A 19483-nucleotide genomic window follows, 5' to 3' on the forward strand; every position below is an offset into this window, starting at 1 on the left:
GTGCATGATGGGGTGGGCAGAGCACAGGGTAGGCAACAGTTGGCAGGACCTCTACTACCACACTCTGGCTCTGGTTACCCATGATTTTATCCCCACAGTGCTATTAAGCTGGGCCAGCCACTGCTTTTTCAAGAGTTTCTGTTCTACACAGTTAACCAGGACAGTAGCTATTTCACCCATCAATGGACTCCAAAAGCTTCCATAGCTACCTCATGTATTTCTGTGGGAGGCGAGAGGGGAAGGGAACTGCAGTGATTCATCCGCACTCTGCAAAGAGGAAGATGCCAGGACACCTTGCAAGCTGCAAAGGACTTGCTGCAGTCCGAAGCATTTACTTCCCAACCTGAGCTCCCTCTGCAGAGAGGAGACTCACCTCTTATGGATAAAGTGCTGCTGCTGCTTGCTTTATGGAGAAAAGGGCCATTTCTACAGTTGCACGTAGCTTTTTTTTTAAATCTTGCATCACCTTACATTCCCAGGGTAATTCAATGAATGATGAGGTTCATTTTTAACCCCAAAAGCCAACAAATCAACAAAAACCATACAGTTCTTATCCTCCTTCATGAAAAGAGATGTAAAAATAGCCCCCCCTCTCCAATAAAAAGACTAATAACTGGTTTTCCTCTGGTAAAATATTTCTGTTGTAAAGCCCTCACTGAGAACATGTCTAAATGCAAGGAAAGTGGGTTCATGATTATGTGAATTCTATTAAGTAAATCTCCGGCTACACCTACTCCATTGCACTCTTTCTCTTCCCAAGGTAATTAACATCTCTGCAGAGTTGGCTTCCCACCTCCTCCACCCAGTCTAAATCTCTAAAATCTCCTATTTTTGCTTTGACATCTGACTAGATTTTTTTTTTTCCTTTTAGGCACAGCACACACATCCACCCACCCACACGATTCAAAGCACCAGCAGCTGTTTCATGAAGAAAACCTACAGCAAGGATTTTCAAACCCTCTATGCTGGAACAAATTGTTACCCAGGAATTTCAATGCAACATTTTACAAAATATATAAACCAAGATGCTTGTGTGTTGTTTTCATGTGAGAAATAAGATTTCTAACTTATCAGAGACAGGGAGAAGAATACAGTGGAGACTATTTTTTCCTAGTGACTAAATTTGGGGTGAGGGAAAAGGTTGTGTTATCTACAACTAGATGCAATGAAAAAAAAACCAACATAGTTGTATCACATTCACTCTTTGGAGGATTTAGTAAAAGCATATAGTCTTTGTGTACAGTATAACCAGATCACTATATGAATCATTTAAGCACTCATCATTTTCTGCATCCTTCAAGCTATATGACAACAGCTTCACTTAAGCCTGAAGGTCCCTTTGCAGAGGTCAGAAATGGCATGGCCATGGGGCATCGTTAACAACTCCTCTACTCTGTACTACCTCTCTTGGTGCTGACACCCCAAGGAGCGGTCAGCAATAGGATAGCTTACTGCTTCCTCTCTGAAATCTGGAAAAACTGTTCCTTGGCATGAGGAATGGCCAAGAAGGGCAGGTACATTATTTTTGGCAGATGACAGGATCTACTCGGCATCTTCTAAAGCACCTCGAAGTGGTCACTGTTAGATGACAATCAAAGGCAATCAGGTCTAGCAACACTTAGGAGGAATACACTGACATAACTGAAGATGCAAGGTATCTATGAAATAATATAAAATAGCAATCCTTCTGCATCCTCAGAAATGCCTCATTCCTTATTTTGCTGTTAGAAAATAAAGCTAGGTGGAGGCTAGCTGGGGCTCATGTGATCATCCTGTTCACTCCTCAGGGACAAGTAGCTTTGGACTTCAGCTAGTATTTAATGGTTGACAGTCATTTATACTATTCCTCATTTTCCATCTAGCAACCACCGTGCCATTGGATGCGACTTCACAATTCAGAATCAAGAAAGAAGTGATGTTTAGGTTTTCTGGTTTTTTGGTGGTTTTTTTTTTTAAACCAGGAAAATATTGCCTTGAATTATGCTTGATGCTCAAATTTTAAGAATACACAATGCAGTGTAGTTTATTTATAAGCTCCATCTGGCATGACTTGATTAGCATGTCTGATACATTAACTCTCCAAATAGGGACTTCCAAGTATTAGATACCTCTGGCACTACAGCAGGGGGAGAGAAGGGAACAAATAATTTACATAGCTGTTTCAGTGGACAAGCAATCCTTAGAGTTTCGTAAAGCACAGCTTATAGGAATTACTCTTTATTTGTTTCAGTACCTGAACTTCAAAAAAGAGGGAGTAAAAGTCTCAGATTAGGAAACCAACAGCTAACCAATACTGCATTTATTGCAATTCTTGACGGAAGTCCCTAATACCCTGGGAGGAGGCTGTGGAAGTCTCGGGGGCATGGAGCATGTGCTCAGCTCACCTTTGGGCACAAGGTTCCTCAGCCCCCTTATAATTTCTTTTGGAAGAAAACGGCAGCACAATGCAAAACACACAAGCAAGCTGAGCGCCACTGCACTCCCTGGAGTCTGGTGAGCAGGTATGGAAGTTTTTACCATCTATAAATTTGCCTATTTCAGTCTCATCCTACAGGTTTTGCTTTGATCAGCTAATGAAACCAAAAAGATGAGGGAAAGCATCTGTAAACTCTACCATGTTGTGCCTGTGTTGATGATGTTACTAAAAACTTTGAATTTTTTCTCAGTTTTCATCTAACTACAGACATGGGTTATTTTCACCAAAAATTTGTTCAAGATTCTTCAAAAGCTTTGCTAAGTTCCAGGACCATGACCTAAACCAGCCATCCTTTGCTTGATTCCAGGTTTCTTTACAATAACATTACATGGTTTAATTAACCTCTCTGGCACATTCAGATGCCACATTCATACTCGAGTGTGGTGATCAGAAGCAACTCTGCATGAGGCAGTTACGTGCTGAAACATTTTCTTTTACAGAGCTTTTCCGAGAGATTTTATGGAGAGGTTTTAAAATGGAATGATCTACCCAGACCAAAGTTTCCCTACTGGCTGCTGAGCAGTGCAGCAAGAAATCCTCTAGCATGGATTTTTATCTTTTCCTTTTTCCCCCTTCTTTTTAAAGAGTAACAAATTGTGTTTCTGGAAAGGGTTCTGCAATCTCCTGGATTCAGTTGTGTGTGGTCTTTCCAGAGCCAGTGACACACGCACACACTGTACATACAAGCAGAAAAATGAGCCAGATAGGATCAAACAGTGGCAGATGTGCTTCTGTGCTTCTGTCAAGGATACAGCTGTTGCCAGCACTTTGTTATCTTTTCTCCTAAGCTTACTAACCGGCTTTGGAAGGATTTACTTCCAGAAATAATCCAGACAATGAACAGAGGATTTTTCACATTTCAAAGTTAATAACTTGGAAAGAGATTAATATAGAAATATTTAAGTGATATAAGTTCTACAGCTCTAGACTTCTATTATTTTTTTTTAAACCAAAACACATCCTGAGCAGATTATCATGATTTCTGGTTGATGCAGTCTCAAGGGAACCACCAAATTTCCTGGCATTTACTTTGCTCCATTTCTCAGCTTTCGACAAGCTCTCTTTCACCTGAACCCCAGGTCCTGTTTGTGCAAACATTTTTAGTTTTTCCTTCCATTCCCAGCTCATCTCCACCAGTATTAGCAATTCTGAAATTACCATTGCAGTTAAGTCCTAACAGTACTTTTATTTTATTCTCTGAACACTCAGGGACCTGCCCACACAAGTGCACCCAATGTTACTAGCTCTACGTATCTAAACCAGTCTTGGCAACTGTTGAAAATTCTCCTGCAGACACAACTCCAGGCAATGTACTATCCTACCAATTATTAAATCCTGCACCTCCCCTCAGCCTGAATTTCTGAATACTTGATATCACCTTAAGCAAATAAAGGATGATGCAAGTGGGTAGTCTCATCCTTGGCTGACAGCTCTGCTACTCCTTTATGCTGCATTTCTTCATCACCAAATTCCAGAGAAAATGTTCTCAAGTTATTTTAACATCTAGAGGGAAACAAAAACTCAAGTAACTTTACTCAAGCCGAGTACACCACAAACATAGACAACACAAATATTTTAAGATCACCGGGGACTGTTATTTTCCTTAATTTCATTTACTCTTATTTCAAAGATGCCTTTGAGAGGAATGTGAAGTCCTGGTCTATGTAGCAGAAGGATCCGGTGCACACCTCGGTGCGCTCAGCCTACATAGATACCAATCCTCATTTTAAAATGTGCATTTCATTTTCTATTTGCATCTGCCCTGCTTTAACTCCCATTAACGCCAGCATTCACACTTCCCTTTGATACTCCCCAGGCTGAATGATGTATGACTCCACGGGACCCCTTTGGCGCGTAACACTTTGGGCACACGCTGCACCTTTGAGGTGCCCGACCTGCCAGCCCATGCAGACACCCTCCTGCCACTACACCCGCACCCGGGCTGCAGGGCACCCGCCCCCCAGCCTTCACCGGAGCAGCAACCTCTGCCTCAGCATCACTCACTGACGGCAAGTTTTCCTTAAACTGAGGGTTCCCCCCAAATTCTTCAAAGCGATGCTAAAAACCCCCGAAGTTGCATCACCACAACTCTAACACCTTTAAATGAAATCAGGAAATAGCTATTAAAAATATTGATTATTTACTGCAAGTTGTTTCACTGTCTGAGTGAGAGAGGGGTTCGAGCTTAGGTTAGGCTGGCGTGCTGTGACTCAGGGCAGGACAAAAGTTCTCCTGCTCTTAATCTACTCATCATACAAAATGAAAGAAAACTTCTCTACGAAAGGAGCTGCTGCCTCTCAGAGAGCAGCCCGATCCAGCTTCATTATTTACAGCAATGACAAGCCCAAAAGGGACTGCAAAAAGCAGCTAGGGACTCTTCAGGCATCTTTTACAAAGTACTTTGTTTAGCACAATTGGTACTAGAACATGTCTGCGGCAGATGAGCATCATTCTCCAGCAGGGACTGGGAAATCTGAACTGGGAAAAGTCCACACTGCAGCCACCTTATGAAGCAAATTCAGCTGACGAGAGTGACTAAATGGCATCAAATTACTTTAAAGGCTCTAGTATGGATTCACAGTATATACACACTGATGTTATTAAAGTTGCTCTGCCTCAACAGTAAAGTACTTATCTATTATATGATGCGTATATGTAAAGATCATAAAACCACAACTAATGTTTTTACTTAATATTCATCTCGCTAGCATAAAGGCAATGAGATGTTTATTACAACATACACACGAACTATGCACACTGGAAGATAGGATTATGCATTAAAATTATATTTTATACCATGGTTTTGTATTTCAAAAGATATTCTTTCTTTTATGTGGGGGGCTAATTAGTTCAATTTGTTGGAATTACTCTTTTATGGCTCCAGCATCATCTCCAGTGCTAATAAACATGTTGAAATTAGCTCCAATAGTTCATGAAATACTTAACATACTATGGTAAAGAGAAGAAGTAGTCCATCAAATATGCTCAAACTTCTGCATTACAGTAATCAGTCAGACCAGTATTGGAAACCTTTTCTTACGGCATATGAAGATGTCTTTTGTGGACAGGTATGGACAAGAATGCAGGAATACTGGATCAGCCAACTCAGACTTCCAGAGGTCAAAACCTGGTCACCTTTCCAGCGGCTTACCCTAATGAGGCAACACCCTTAAGCTGGGATATGTCTTTTGGGCTCTTCAAACGGTAACAAGTGTCCTACACTGCCTTTTTGAGGAAAGGTCCTTTTTGTGTTGGTTCTCAGTGTCAGAAGTATAAGTAATATTGAGCTCATGCTGCCCCGACAGCCCTGTTTTATGGTTGGCACTCTTTCTGGGATGACCAGGAAAGACGAGATTTCCCACCCAACCTGGAAGAAAGGGCATGAAGGGCAAAAAACAGCATGGCAGAAAAAGTTTTGAAAAAAGAAAGAAATATCCATCTCAGTTAACCATCGGTGAAAAAAGCTTTGAGAAGCTGGAATAAAAAATATTTTCTGTTAATATAATCAGATTTTACCAGCAGGGGCTCTCTGGAAATCATAGTCCTGCCAGTGCTGCAGTCAGCAAAATAATCTTCAGGGCAAGGAGTTGGCCTCTTGGCATTTCAGCAGGCACAGGGCAGCCAGCTCGGACCGCAGCAGCACGGTGCTCCTCCGGGACGCACACAGCACTCCCGACAAGCGGTGGCCATAAATAAAACTAGGGCAGGTAAAACTGGAAATAAAAGAATGTCCATCCTTTTGACAAAACACACATATATGCTCACCCCCACCTTTCAAAATCATAGCATTTAAGTCAGGATTTCTCTATACACATTAAAAGAAAAGGCAACACACCACTTCGTAAAGTCACTTTACATGTACTTTTACATCCCTTTATCCTTGGCTACCCAAGGCTGTAAAACATCCTCTGATCATTTCACTACAAAACTATTAAACCTGAAAATCTAGGGAGTTAAAAAACATAGGTATTTTAAAAGATTTCGGTATTTAAAAAATATAGAACACAGTACATCACTCCACCTCATTTATTGAGCACAGCGTCAGGCGAACACACACTGATACTCTGAATGCCAAGAGGAAAGGCGATGCTGTGATCATTGCTGCTACACGTTACCACAAATCAGATCCATGAGGTCTTAGACGCACAGTTAAATGCTGCCACACCAACGCAGGCCCCTGGCAAGGTATGTACGCATTTCCAGAAGCCTTTTGTAATTCAGTGCCAAAAATTTTGTAATGCCTGAATTACTTGGTAGGTTTTCCCTGAGAAGGAGTTGCTATTGGTTCAATGGCTGAATTTACATCAATGAAAGAAAAAAATAGAACATAAAGAACTAGCCAGATGAAGGAATTTCATCCATGTTACCATACCCTGCAATTTTTTTCCTCTGAAAGGAAAGCTTCTTGAATCTAAGAGTCGCCTTTTGGCAAAATACTCTACGATATTTTTAACAACTCTGTCTTAAAATAATTCCATTTCCATGGGCAAAGAAAATTATTTGTTTTGAGCCTCTGAACACAGCACTGGAAGAACTCCGAATTTCCTCTCCATGTGCTGAGGACGCCTGGTTCCAGTCGTGAGAACAAAAAAAGCATGGTCATAAAAAGGTAGGCAGCTATTAAATTAGGTAGCAATTAGGACTGGTATAGGAACTGAGAAAGCCAGAAATACATCAAATATTAGCAGATTTACACATCACCCCTTCTTACCTCCCTAAATATCTGCTACCACATGCTGCGGGCGCTCTGTCCCTGCCAGCTGCATTCTGCTCTGGAAATCATACTATCTGTTCTTGCTGTGACACTCACTGATAGATCCCATTATAAGGGCATATATGCCACTTACTTAATCAAACAGCTTCATCATACTATATAACATACTGTATTCACTTTGGGGAACATTATGTGAATACTGATTGGCAAAATTTGGCCCATATTCTTATTGTTACTAATTGCAATTTACTTCAGAAATAGACCCACTGATTTTGCTTTCCCAGCACAGCAATTTTTCTGGTTCTCTCTTCAGTACTTTCACACACTTATGCCCAACTTAGCTGCTGACCTTCAATATTCAAGGTAATTGTTAGTTAATAAACTCTTTTAAATGATCTAGCAACTAGGAATGAGTGTCAGCCAACAATTTTTTTTCTCTGAAACACAAAGTCTTTGTATCATGTATTTACCAAAATTACTCTTGCAATCTATTCATCTTTTTAACTTTGATTTTAATTTTTTCTAGTCATCCATTTAAGCATCTCACAGAGACAACTTAGGACTGGCACCTGAGATGACTCCTGCTGTGTCACTTTTCTTTGCCATCTCAGAATGTCTCACTATACACATTATTGCTCGCTATTAATTTTTAAGATAGCTTTATATTCCTTACTAACAACTTATTTGTCAAAAGATAAAAAAAGATGCTGCTGCAATCACAGGTTCTGTGGAAATATAACATCGGAACATTTGAAAATGAGGACAGAAGCTTGTTTCTGAGGGATTATATTTCTTTCTCAAATTCTACACAGAAACAAGTTTCTCATCCTTTCCCCATTGTCTATATTGTTTGGATAACACATATTTCTAATTTATAAAAAATAAACAAGCCCACCAACCAGGGCACTACCATGCATTATTCCAGAAGATGACGGAAGATATTGGCTTGAGTAATTTTCATGCTTTCAAACTTTCTTTTCACCTCTAAAAGGCAGAATAATGTAGGTCACTTTTAATGAGGAGCCCTGTGTGAGGCTTTCCCCACACACTACACAGCAACCAGGCATTTACGAGTTCATGTTCTCCCTGCATCATCACCATATTTTGTCATTTTTCTACAGGGTTGACTTTTGCCCATAATGCTGGGCACTTTCATATGGTGAAGTCTCTTGGCTGCCTCATTAGCTCTGAATCAGTGTGTGCCCTTGCATTTTACTGTATCATTTCCTCCAGCATTCATTATGCTGCAGTTTAAACAGCCTCTGGCTAGAAACTTCTTAAAACATCATGATGAAATTACTTTCTTGACAACATACAAGACAATTATAATGTAATTAAAATATATACTAATCTATTCCCTTGTCTGGTAATGGTATCTTGGTTAAGATCATCCAGTGCATACTTGTATGGTATCCATGAAATCTTCTGCTATAAATTGTAAGCTACTGTCCACAGCACCTGTTTTTCTGTGCAAGACGCAGGAATTATGATACCTGTTCTCTTCTAGCTTTGCAAACATGAGGAATTAAAGCGTGCATGAGGTGCAAGCTGATTTGAATCTAGGGTCTCCACTTTTCAGTGCTTGACTCCCCAGGCATTTCAGGAGGGTTTTCTGTCGCTGGGCTGGGAGGATCTGGAAGAAACCTGGCACCTGGAAGGCGTACGCTCTTGCCTGGCTGCCCTCCACCATACTGGACTCCTGGTTTTCAGCAGGAGCCTCCCTCTGAAAGGGAAGAGCTAGGCTCCCTTGACCTCACTCTGCTCCCTACCTTTACCCTATTCCCTTTCCATCCCATTTTCCTCTTCGCTGCAATGTCCATCTTCACCACCTCCGTGTGTACCAGCCGGGCCCTTCTGTCCTTGTCCACCACTTGGCAAACAGGTAAGGACCCGAAGGCAGCGTCCTACTGTGCCAGGCAGCAGAGCCAGGCAACTCCCCTGCCCCCCTGCCAGCCGCGCTCACAAAATGAGTTCCCAATATTTATGCATTTAAACACACGGGCTCAGCGGTTTCCTTCACCCCCTCCTTCAGCCCACTCCTAAATCCTCCCGCTCCCCTCTGCCCTGCGGCACCGCTCCCCACCCTCCTGCGCCCCGGGGGTTTGGGGACGAGGGACAGGACCAGGGAAGGAGAAGGGGACAGGCTACGCCTGCTGGGAGAAGAGGGCATGGGGCTGAAGGACAGGGGACTACAGAGGGTCTGGACCTTCGGGGACAGCAGTAGCAGCCTGAGGAAGCCACTCCTGCGAGAATCACAGCCCATTGGATTGGTGGTGCATCAGGAGGAAAATAAATACTCATCAGGTTGACATTACGCAGCCCGCCCCATGTTCATTAGCAGCGCTAATGGGTTTCAGCAGCCCTATGCTACTCTGCATACTTGCAATTCAACACGCTGCCCAGAGCCATACATTGAATGCTAAAAGTAAAATAAAGCTTATCCAACCGAGTAACGAAGAACGGTTAAGTGAAGTGCCCTGTATTCCTGATCACTTTAAAATATTTTTATTGTTACTATGCAATGTCAACATAAGGTTAAAAAAACCCCAGAATTAATCCAACAGCTGCACAGAGGTTGGATTTAAGTGAGATTTCTCTGCAAGCCAATGTGCATTGTATATGTTTGTCTAAAATAAACTGTTAGAAGAGCCCCTTTGCAGCTCAGACAAGGATGGAGAGTTATGAGATACACGTCCTTCATCACCACTTTCCTTCTAGGGCCAAGTCCCTTAATTTACTTGATCTTCAGCTTTTTTGTCTTTAAAACAGAGATAACTTCTGCCTGCAGTGATGCCGTGATGCTAATCCATCTGGTATTTGCCAACACACGGAAGACCTTATTCTAATAAGTGAGATGTACAGAATGCAGGACAACATGAACCAGTGCTGTCTATATTCTTCCTCACAGTCCTACCCAGGTTCATTTTTGGCTATATTCTTCCTCACAGTCCTACCCAGTTTCATTTTTGGCTAGAAAAGTAGGTCAAAACACTAAGCAATAGCTGTTTGAGGGAGAAAAGCAACTTTTAATTTATTTGGGTATAAACACCCTCCTTTTTCCAAATCAGAAATCTGAAAGCAGACAGGCAGGGTAACTGGGGACTCTCCAGAGGTGAGCATGAAGGCAGCACCTCCTCTCAACCTGTTCCTTAATCAGCAAAGGTTCAATACAAGAGGAATAATTCATGTGGCCAGCAATTGATTCTTGCTCGGGAAGCCCCAGGGGAGAATTTTAATCATGGAAAGCTCACCTTCTTCTGGGACATGCTAAACCAGGAGGGTCGTTCCTTCTGAATGTCTTTTGGGCAGATTACTATGCAAAGCTTGGATGCCCATCTTGTTCTCAGCACACACTTTGCAGTTCTGGGCAGGACCTCTGGCTGTGGGCATACACTGCCCCTGCAGCTTCCCCCTGCCACATACAGTAATTACTTTCTTTTCATTAATTGGTCTTAATGCATGCATGCACATCCACAAATGAAGCAACCCACTGCTGAGAGCACAGCAGTTTTGGCTTGGAAGTCACACTTGCCTGGGTTTGTAAAGCTGACAGCCCACTACCACCAGCACCAGCTTTGCCTAAGCAGAAGCAGGAGTATCCGTGGGGTGTAAGCAAATTTTGGGGGGCTCAGCTTTCCCCAGCAAGTTGCAGGGGTTGTGCACACCGACTGTAAACCAAGGCAGCTGGGGCAGTTAGCTGGCATTTCTGGAAATGAACACACCAGCACAAACAGCATAATGATGGTGGTATATTAATGCGGTACCAATGTCAATGACACACTACCATCAATTTCAGCAGGCAGTATGGCTGATTTATAAGCCAGCATACAACCAAATATAGAACAGGAGATGTTTGGAGAAACACGTATGTGAAATAGGCATGACAAATAGAAAAGCTTTATTAAGGGATGATTTCTGCGATCTCTCTCAGGACAGTGATATTTTAACATCCTCATCCAAACAGGAACACAGATAAACAGGCTGTAAACTTGTCTCGTTACTCCGTGGTTTGTGCTTTGGCAGAAACGACTGATGATTTTTGCACATGAGTGAAATGTTTTAACTTATACCTCTGACTGGGGTCTGCTAGGGGAAAGTGGTCACCTTACAAGTTACTTTGGAGGGACTAATCAGAGGGATCAATCTAGTATGTAATAAAACCCATTGTCTGAGCAACCCATTCAATCTGACCGATTGGGATTCTTACAGGAAATACTTCAGCACACTATCTGGTAATGCAAAAAAATGCAAAACAAAGTATGAAAAAAAGAGGGGGTGGGGGGGAAGTCTTCATGCCTAATTTGTCACCTAAGGCTGATGAACTCCAGTGTGAAAGCTGAAGAAAATCAAGTGCTAACCTGTAAATAGTTCAACCAGGCAAAAGTGAATATGCAGTTGGCATTTACATTAAAAGCTCTAGTCTGCACGTATCTGCCTCCTCATTCCCTTTAAAAAGAACATTTTCTTACCAAAAAGGCCTCAGCCTTATCTACCTAATACAGGTGGTGGTTTCAGATACCGCGCTACAGACTCAATTTGGACACTTAAAGCTCTTGGCTCATTAAGATCATGAAGTCAAACTAGTCAGAGATAAAATCAATTAAGTTTGGCAAAATCACTTTTAAGGTGCCCTGTATCTTTCCAATTATCACTACAAGTGTCCATTATGGATTATACAAAACAAGTGAGTATTTATGACCTTAAGTGCTTAATGTGGCCCATCTATGTCTATCTTCAGCCCAGGCTGACAGTCACGATCCTCTCGCACAGTAAACACGCCAGGGTACCATCAGCCTCCTACCTTGGCTCCATCCACACTGATAATCCGATAGCTGTTTCTCGTGCTGTCATAGAAGTAGGAAACAGTTACAGCCTGCTTGCTTGCGGGAACCCAGTTCTTCTTCGTGCTGGGGTCAATTTGGAAGACATGGGCTCTGGTGGTGAAGATGGGCTGTTCTCTGGAATAGGGAGGGACAGGAGAAATGGATGCATGAGTCTGCGGAAGATGAAATGTCCCAGAAGCCCAGCCTTGACCAGGCATGTTGAAAGCACACGACAGAGAGTGCCTGGCAAACCCCCAAGTGAAAAGGCAGAGCAGTGACACTGCCGAGCCACAATCCAGCCTTGGGTACCTCTCCTTGGCATCGCTAAGTGACATTCAGCACCCTAAAGTTACTGCCGTAGCCCAGGAAGCATCAGCTTATTTCTCCCCATATACTAACTCGGTACCCATCTTTCCTCAAAATATTTATTTCCAGGAAAGGACACTCACATGCATTCTTCCTTTCCCCATCCACATATTTTGCCAAAAGCAACAACAAGCCCCCCACGGCTGGATTTCCTCCTGCTGTGCATTCCTGTGAACCGCTACCTACAACCAGGGTTCCTCTGCGGATGCACCAAGGACTCCAGCGACCTACAGGCACAGCATAATTACTGAAATATTAATCTCTGTCCTTAGAATCCCACTGTTCTGTGGATGTGGATGAAAATTTCATCAGATGCAAACCCAGCCAATCATCCTGGGGAGTGAGGGGGAAAAGAAACACAACGAAAACCCTGTGTTGATATATACTGCCTTTCAGTTCAGCTCTCAGTGGATGATGTACTGCCCCTGACACCCCGTTCCTAAACACCAGCCCCCCTCAGATGTTTTTTCTCATCAAGAAAATTGTGCACACAGTGGAGAGGTTTTGTTTAATATTCAACACGTGACAGTGCAAATCACATGTAAAAGCAGAGAAGATGCAGGACCAAAAGAACAAAACATGATACACACAAAGTCATCTAGGTTGAAGATCATAATTAAGACTTTCTTAAAAGCTATAAAACTAAATTAACTTCCAACTATACCTTTAATCCAAATTTAGAAATAGAAGTGAACTGTAAATCAAGCTCTACTGTGCTTTTATATACGTTTTTATGCTTTTAGTTCTTAAATGCTACAGTATGTAACAGTCTATATTTAAGTGTACGTCTCAATATATTCTTATCACATACAAAATATTATATCATGAATAGTTACACTTGGCAGAATTATGACAGGATTCAAAAGCAATTGTACTACAACAGAGTTACCGCCCAAGAATGTTTACCACATGGAAACTGAAAAGGCTGCCAGGCTGAATTTTGCACAAAGCAAGTGAAAAGAGGTAGGTGAAAGGCCAGAGAGATCTCTTGCTGTCATATGCTATTCTTTCCTATTCGTATAAATAATTCTATTATTCTCAGTCCCATAGTTTTGGAACTATGTTTTTATTAAGATTTCTATAATCTTCAGCTCCTTGTATATCCACCAGTGCATTTTTAGAACAGAACAACTTCAGGTACTGTATATAGGAACTGTATCAAACATCACACATGATCTTGACTGTTGCAGTTAAATTAAAATTGAGGGAATAAATTTACAAACATCAAACAGATGAAGCAATTTAAGTGTAGAATTAGCTCAGGAAAGATGGAGTGAGCTTGCAAAGCCCAACAAGGCCTCAGGAGGGAGAAAATGAAACAATAGTTTTCTCCTTGCAAGACATATGCAAAGTTTTACAGTTTTCCAGGGGCTGCCATGCAGGTTGCTGGATGGACAGCTGTGCTGAACCCTGTAAAATACTTGTATGAGATAAATTGAAATTACAATGGGACTGTCGTGTTACAGCTGTGAAAGAGTAACATTTGCTTCAGCTCTTCCTTACCAGTAGGTCACGGAACCTGACTCCCATATCACACCCTAAAATCGATACCATCCTCAGCTGGGAGGAAAGAAGGGGCAGGTCCCTGTAACATTTTTTAAATATTTCCATCATCCATTATGCAGGATTACCAGCATAACGCCCACAAAGGTCATGGAGTTTGTTTGCCATAAGAAATGCAGGGAAGGGAAGTTTCCCCCAAGCTGCTTACTCTTTTACTCTAAAAAGATATACTTTCCCTGAGTGAAGAATAATTTTGATTAGTGGATTCTACTAATAACTGTTCTTGCTAATGGTAATATGACCTATATATTGCAGTCTAAACTTTCAGAAGTTTCCTTCATGCAAACCCATTCCACAAACAACTTTAACTCTGTTAACTCATCTTAACAATACCAGAAAACACTGTTAAAACTATACCTGGCCTCTCTGCAGCAGGAGCAGTAAGCATATAAAGTAAATCTGGAGATAATAAAAGTAGAATGACAGGAAAAAAACTATCTATCTCCATTTTTGCAGGAGTCTTGTAGCAGCTACTGTTGTCAACAGGAGCTGTATACATGCACCCAAGTGGATAAATTAATGGATAATGAAGCTCAGGGCTTGAGACAGCCATCTATCCATTCATGGGGGGCTTTTATTAAAAAGTAAAGACTATGTTTCTAATCCTTATGATTAGTAAAGCCCCCAAAAGTGCATTTTGTCTTCCTGGATGCAAAGAGCAGCCCTATCGCTCACAGTGATAGTGTCCTAGTTGACAAATTATTTAAAAAAAAGGAAATGCAACGTGTAAATTTAAGCATTTTAACTCACCCAAGGTAAGTGAGCTGTTGGAACTTCCACTGAGACTCCAATTTGGAAAGGCCGGTTGGTTGCTCTCCACGTATGCCTTTGACCTTTCTGCTGTAGGTGCCTCTACACGGCAGCAAAGCCTCAGGACTGATTTTTGACCCCCTGGAGCCGATGAAGCCCTCCAGGACACAACCTCTAGCAGGGCCCATGAGCCGGCACCGCTGGCACTGGGAGCTGGTGCCACCACGATTTCCCTCACACCACGGCAGGTCAGCAAAGCCAACGGCGTTGACAAACTCCAGTGGTGCAGCTTTATAATGGGGGGAGAAATACCCTCCTTCATTGCATCCCAAACTCCTTTGACCAGTGAAGCACACGCAGGCAACTATAAAACTGTGGCACTCACTTTTCAAATGAAAAGCTCAATTAGACACTTTTAAAACACTTACCACAGCCTTACAGAGCTCCAAATTGAGAAGGATTATTCTGCATTACTCACTTGCAACTTTTGACTTTCAAGAAAGCACTTTACCAATAGAGGAATGACTTCGTTTTCCAGGGTTTCTTTCCTTTTCATTTTATCAGAGATTTATCGAGTTTTATGCTTACAACAACTGCAATGCTAACTTGAAATTCCCGCAGTGCATCCTGCATCGTTTGAGCCACTGTAAGCTGGTGGTTACATGAAACTGCCAGTTTGCCCAGGGAGGCAGGGAGCAGTGGTGCTGCCAGCCAGGCTGCAGACTCATAAAACAGAAGACAAAGAGAATTTATGAATGTTTAAAATCTCATGAATTTTAACCAAAGTTATTAATGATTGATTAAATACTCTTAAAAAAAAAAATCTGTTTAAAAATCAATTTGACAGTAACATCCACTGTTTAGAGTAAAGCTGCTCAAAAAGTAGCAAATGGAGACCTAAATTATACCTCAGTTCTTTGTTTAATAATGCAGATTAAGACAGATAATGCACTTTGATAAGTTTTTTTTATTATTAAATATGGCCAGCATGTATTATAAATATGATTGCAATTTTCAAGTCATGGTTTTGTGCATTTTAGTTGACTTTTAATTTCCATCCTTGTGTCATATGAGACAAATCTCAAGTAAAAAACAATCATTCTCCATTAATGTAGAAATATGTCATAAACTTTTTCTGAAGAATTTAAAAAGCAAAACCCAAGACTCTGGAGCTGACTAACTGGACCCACAGCTGTGTGAGATACAGTATCACTTTCTGGTTAATACACAACAATGCTAAATTTTACAAGTGTGTAACTAGCTGCAAGCCCCTGACCCTGGACCCCAACCACGTGCAGGGCCACGTGGAGCCAGCTCCGGCTCCCAACAAGGCACTGATGAGATGAACACTTCTGTATTGGAGCAATCTTTTTGGTAGTAAATACACCACCACAGTGACTCATGTGGGTGCCTGCGGGATCAGCACCCAAGTTTTTGTAAATGTGCAACGTGTCCGGTGCACATCAGGTGGATGCGCTGACCAAGCAGTAAATAGAACAAAGCAGCTCCTTTACTTGTTGTAGGATCTGGAACAACAAACCTATTTGTGACAGGAGCTCTCATCCTCCACCAGAGGCAAAACCACTATTTGCATGTTTTGCTAAAACTTCCATTAACAGATCACATAAAATTTCTGGGATAAGGATTCCGAGTTTACAGGACAGGATTATTTGTTCTCTCCCCACACTAATACTAGACAGCTTTGCATTAAATGCCTAATTTACCAACTGGAAAAAAATACATTTTTTAAGAGAGCATGTCCTCATATAGCTGCCATTTGGTGGAGGAATCACATGCCTGCAGACAGCATGTCAGCGTAGAGTTTTTGGAATGTGGTGCTTCCTGCTATAGGCCAGGGTCATGCACACGCTGAGGTTTATACTGCCTGACAGCGCCAGCAGATCTACAGTGATTTGCTATAACAAGTATTAGATAATGAGGATCTTTCAAGAAGGAAGAAGAGTAGGCATGAATACAAAACCCTACATTGTGACATACCCCCCCATCACTGGTCATGATACAAAAAATCTTATTTGCTAAATGCAACATGATAAACTTGGTATCAATAGTTGTTTGGATTGAGTGTCGCTACTGCTGTCTGACAGTGCAACAAAAAGAACTAATCTTTTATGTATATCTTCATATGTAATGTAGTTCGGAGTGCCGTTTGTATTTATTTATGATAATTCAAAAATAAGCAACGTTGCTAAAAAGAGGAGTGCTGCTCCCACCCATGCCCCCCCTCCCCAGGTGTGGCCAGCTGTGCACACACGGCTCTCCCAGCGGGCCGCCTGACAGCTGCCTTCACCTCCTCTGCAAAAGCAGGAGAGCAACGATGCCAGCTCCCAAAGCCACAGAGCACTACCTGTGTGTGCCTCGGACTTCTCAAAAATGCAAGCACAGCTCCAAAGGCTAAGAGCACGTTAGCGAGGCAAACTCACACCTTTGGTCCCAAACAAAACTGAAAAAATATATCCTGCCCCTTGAAAGCAGCAAGCTCTCCAGTCACTCCTCCAGGACCCCAGAAGTCACCAAATGTCCCCCTTCAGCTGGCAGCAGTGCCGGCACCGGGGGTCCCATGCCTCGGGGTCTGCAGCTGCCCTGCCAGGCTGCTGCTGCCTTGCCTTTCTAGATTCTACTGTTGCATGATGGCCCCCAAGTTCATGAATGGAGATTTTTCTCCTATTTGAAATACTCATCTCAATGAAAGTCCTGGCAAGTAATGATGCCTAAAAATTACCTGTGAAAATACTGTTTCATTTACCCATAACTCTACTCACTTGTTCACACATGCACATCTCAAATTTTAAAAAACAACCAAGCCCTCTCCCCGAAACACCAAAATGCAAGTAAAGGCAGACCTCTGATGAAGGACGTAACTACTGTGGGGAGAAGTTACAGTTCCTCCTGTCATCCACATGGTAGTTAGCATACCGGTTGCAGTTCATACACCAAACTAATCTTTGCTCAAAGCAAAAGAGAGAGTCTGCTATCCTCCAGCCTGTTACCTCTACATATTGAAGGCTTGTACCATCTTGGATCAAATCTTTGGGGAAAGTAGAAAACCACATGAATTAGCTTCTCAGTGATGACCAAGGATGAAGTTGGAGGACACCTCCTCACCTCACCGCATGCACTCCAGTCAAGACAAGTGCACCCCCCTTACATTTGCCACAAACAAAGCAAATTTGGCTGCCTCAGCCCAATTCCCTGAGATACTGTAACCTCAATGTCCATCGCTGCCCAGTTCATGGCTGGGGTCAGGGAGCAGGATGGCAGGCTGCGCCTAGTCAGCATGGGCAATACACAGAGCCGGGGAGAGGCGAATGCTAAACCTGCGCATTTTACAGATGTGGTAGCAGCAAACTGGCATTATGAAAGCAGGCAGCTTGCTCCCTTCCCAAACTGGCATATGCTAATTAATCCAGATCACTCAGTTCTCATCAGCTGCAACAGGCAGGTTCTGGTGTCGGCTGCCAGTGTACACAACCAGCAAAAGTGAAGAACCTGTTTCAACTTGCAAGGGTGCAAAACTCATAAGCGTGAAGCAAGCAGGTGGGTAATGGCTCCATTTTACACCTGAGGAAACAGCCATCGAGAGTGAGATGGCATCGCAGGATAACAGAGCCAGTAGCAAGCCCGGAAATAAAATTAAATCGCCTCATTTCTTCTCTGTAGCTTTGCTATCACTATCATTGCAGGGCAGTTTTATACCAGATCCTCTACCCAGGGAAGTTTTTGACTGCGTGAATTTAAAAGGCTAAATCAACAGCTGAATACTCACCACGCAACAAAAGAGACTATTGTAAAAATTAACAGTCTTTACACACCACAGAGAAGCTATCGGTGGTTTTAACAACTGCTCCTACACGATGTGGAAGAAGGTGGGACAGGATGCCAGCCCTGCAAACCACCCGCCTGCAGCCAAGCACTGGTGGCTAGATGCCCAGAGCTGCTTGGCTCCACAGGTGTGGGCTGCTCCCCTTTGTCCTGCAGTGCAAACAGTCCTCCTCACGCAGGTACTTCCACAGCAAAAATTACTTGGAAGGATCAAGAAGCAACCCTGAGCAATACAGGGCAGGAAGGGTGAGCACAGAGAGAAGAGGGAAGCCTTACTATCTGTTGTACACGAGGGTTAGGAGAACTGGCCCAGAGTGACAGGCTGGGCTAGCAGGGGACAACTGCAGTCGGTTTTTGCTCTTCTTTTTTCTCTCTGTAAAAAAAATAAATAGGCAGGCACCCATTACACTGCATTTGTCGGTACTCTGCTAGCCAAGCCCTGCACTCCCGGGTGGTGTTCCCTGCTGCAGGCTGGAACTGTGGACGCATAGAAGGGTACAGGGAACAACTTCTGAAAAACCCAGACCAGCAGGACAGAAATTACACCCTCCCTAAAAAAAAGAGAAAACAAGAAACAGCTATTTTTTAAATATAATTTACTCAAAGCCCTTCTTTTCAGTCTTTCAGCTGCTGAAATTCCCATTTTGTAGGCAGACCGACCTCACAATAAGGTTGAAAAGAAGTGCTGAATTTGGCAGCAGTGCTAATCGAGGGCAAGGTCGTGCAACTCGTTCATATAACCACAGTCATGATTCTCTGGTGGCCACTTTATACTAGATTTGATATCAACTCAACCTGCAGAAATATCTGAAATTCATGCAAAAAATCCACTTTTTGGCTCTCTTCTTTTACAGGCATTATTATTTCAACAGACAGAATATAATTAGCAAAAGTGCTTCTCGCATGTGTAGGAAATATAATGGTTCCAGTTACTTAGAAAAAAATAAAGAA

General features: G+C 42.5%; 1 protein-coding gene across 1 annotated transcript in view; it reads right to left on the minus strand.

The window, feature by feature from the left end:
* HOMER2 (homer homolog 2 (Drosophila)) overlaps positions 1 to 19483 on the minus strand; it is a 43498-nt gene that overhangs the window by 22784 nt on the left and 1231 nt on the right. The window contains exons 2-3 of the mRNA XM_010572285.1: positions 14693 to 14981; positions 11992 to 12148 (exon numbers count right to left, since the gene is read on the minus strand). Coding sequence (XP_010570587.1) covers positions 11992 to 12148; positions 14693 to 14981 — 446 coding nt within the window. The remainder of the gene's footprint in view (positions 1 to 11991; positions 12149 to 14692; positions 14982 to 19483) is intronic.

This window comes from Haliaeetus leucocephalus, unplaced genomic scaffold (genome assembly GCF_000737465.1).
Source record: "Haliaeetus leucocephalus isolate CR32 unplaced genomic scaffold, Haliaeetus_leucocephalus-4.0 Scaffold339, whole genome shotgun sequence".
In the NCBI taxonomy this organism is placed as follows: Eukaryota; Metazoa; Chordata; class Aves; order Accipitriformes; family Accipitridae; genus Haliaeetus; species Haliaeetus leucocephalus.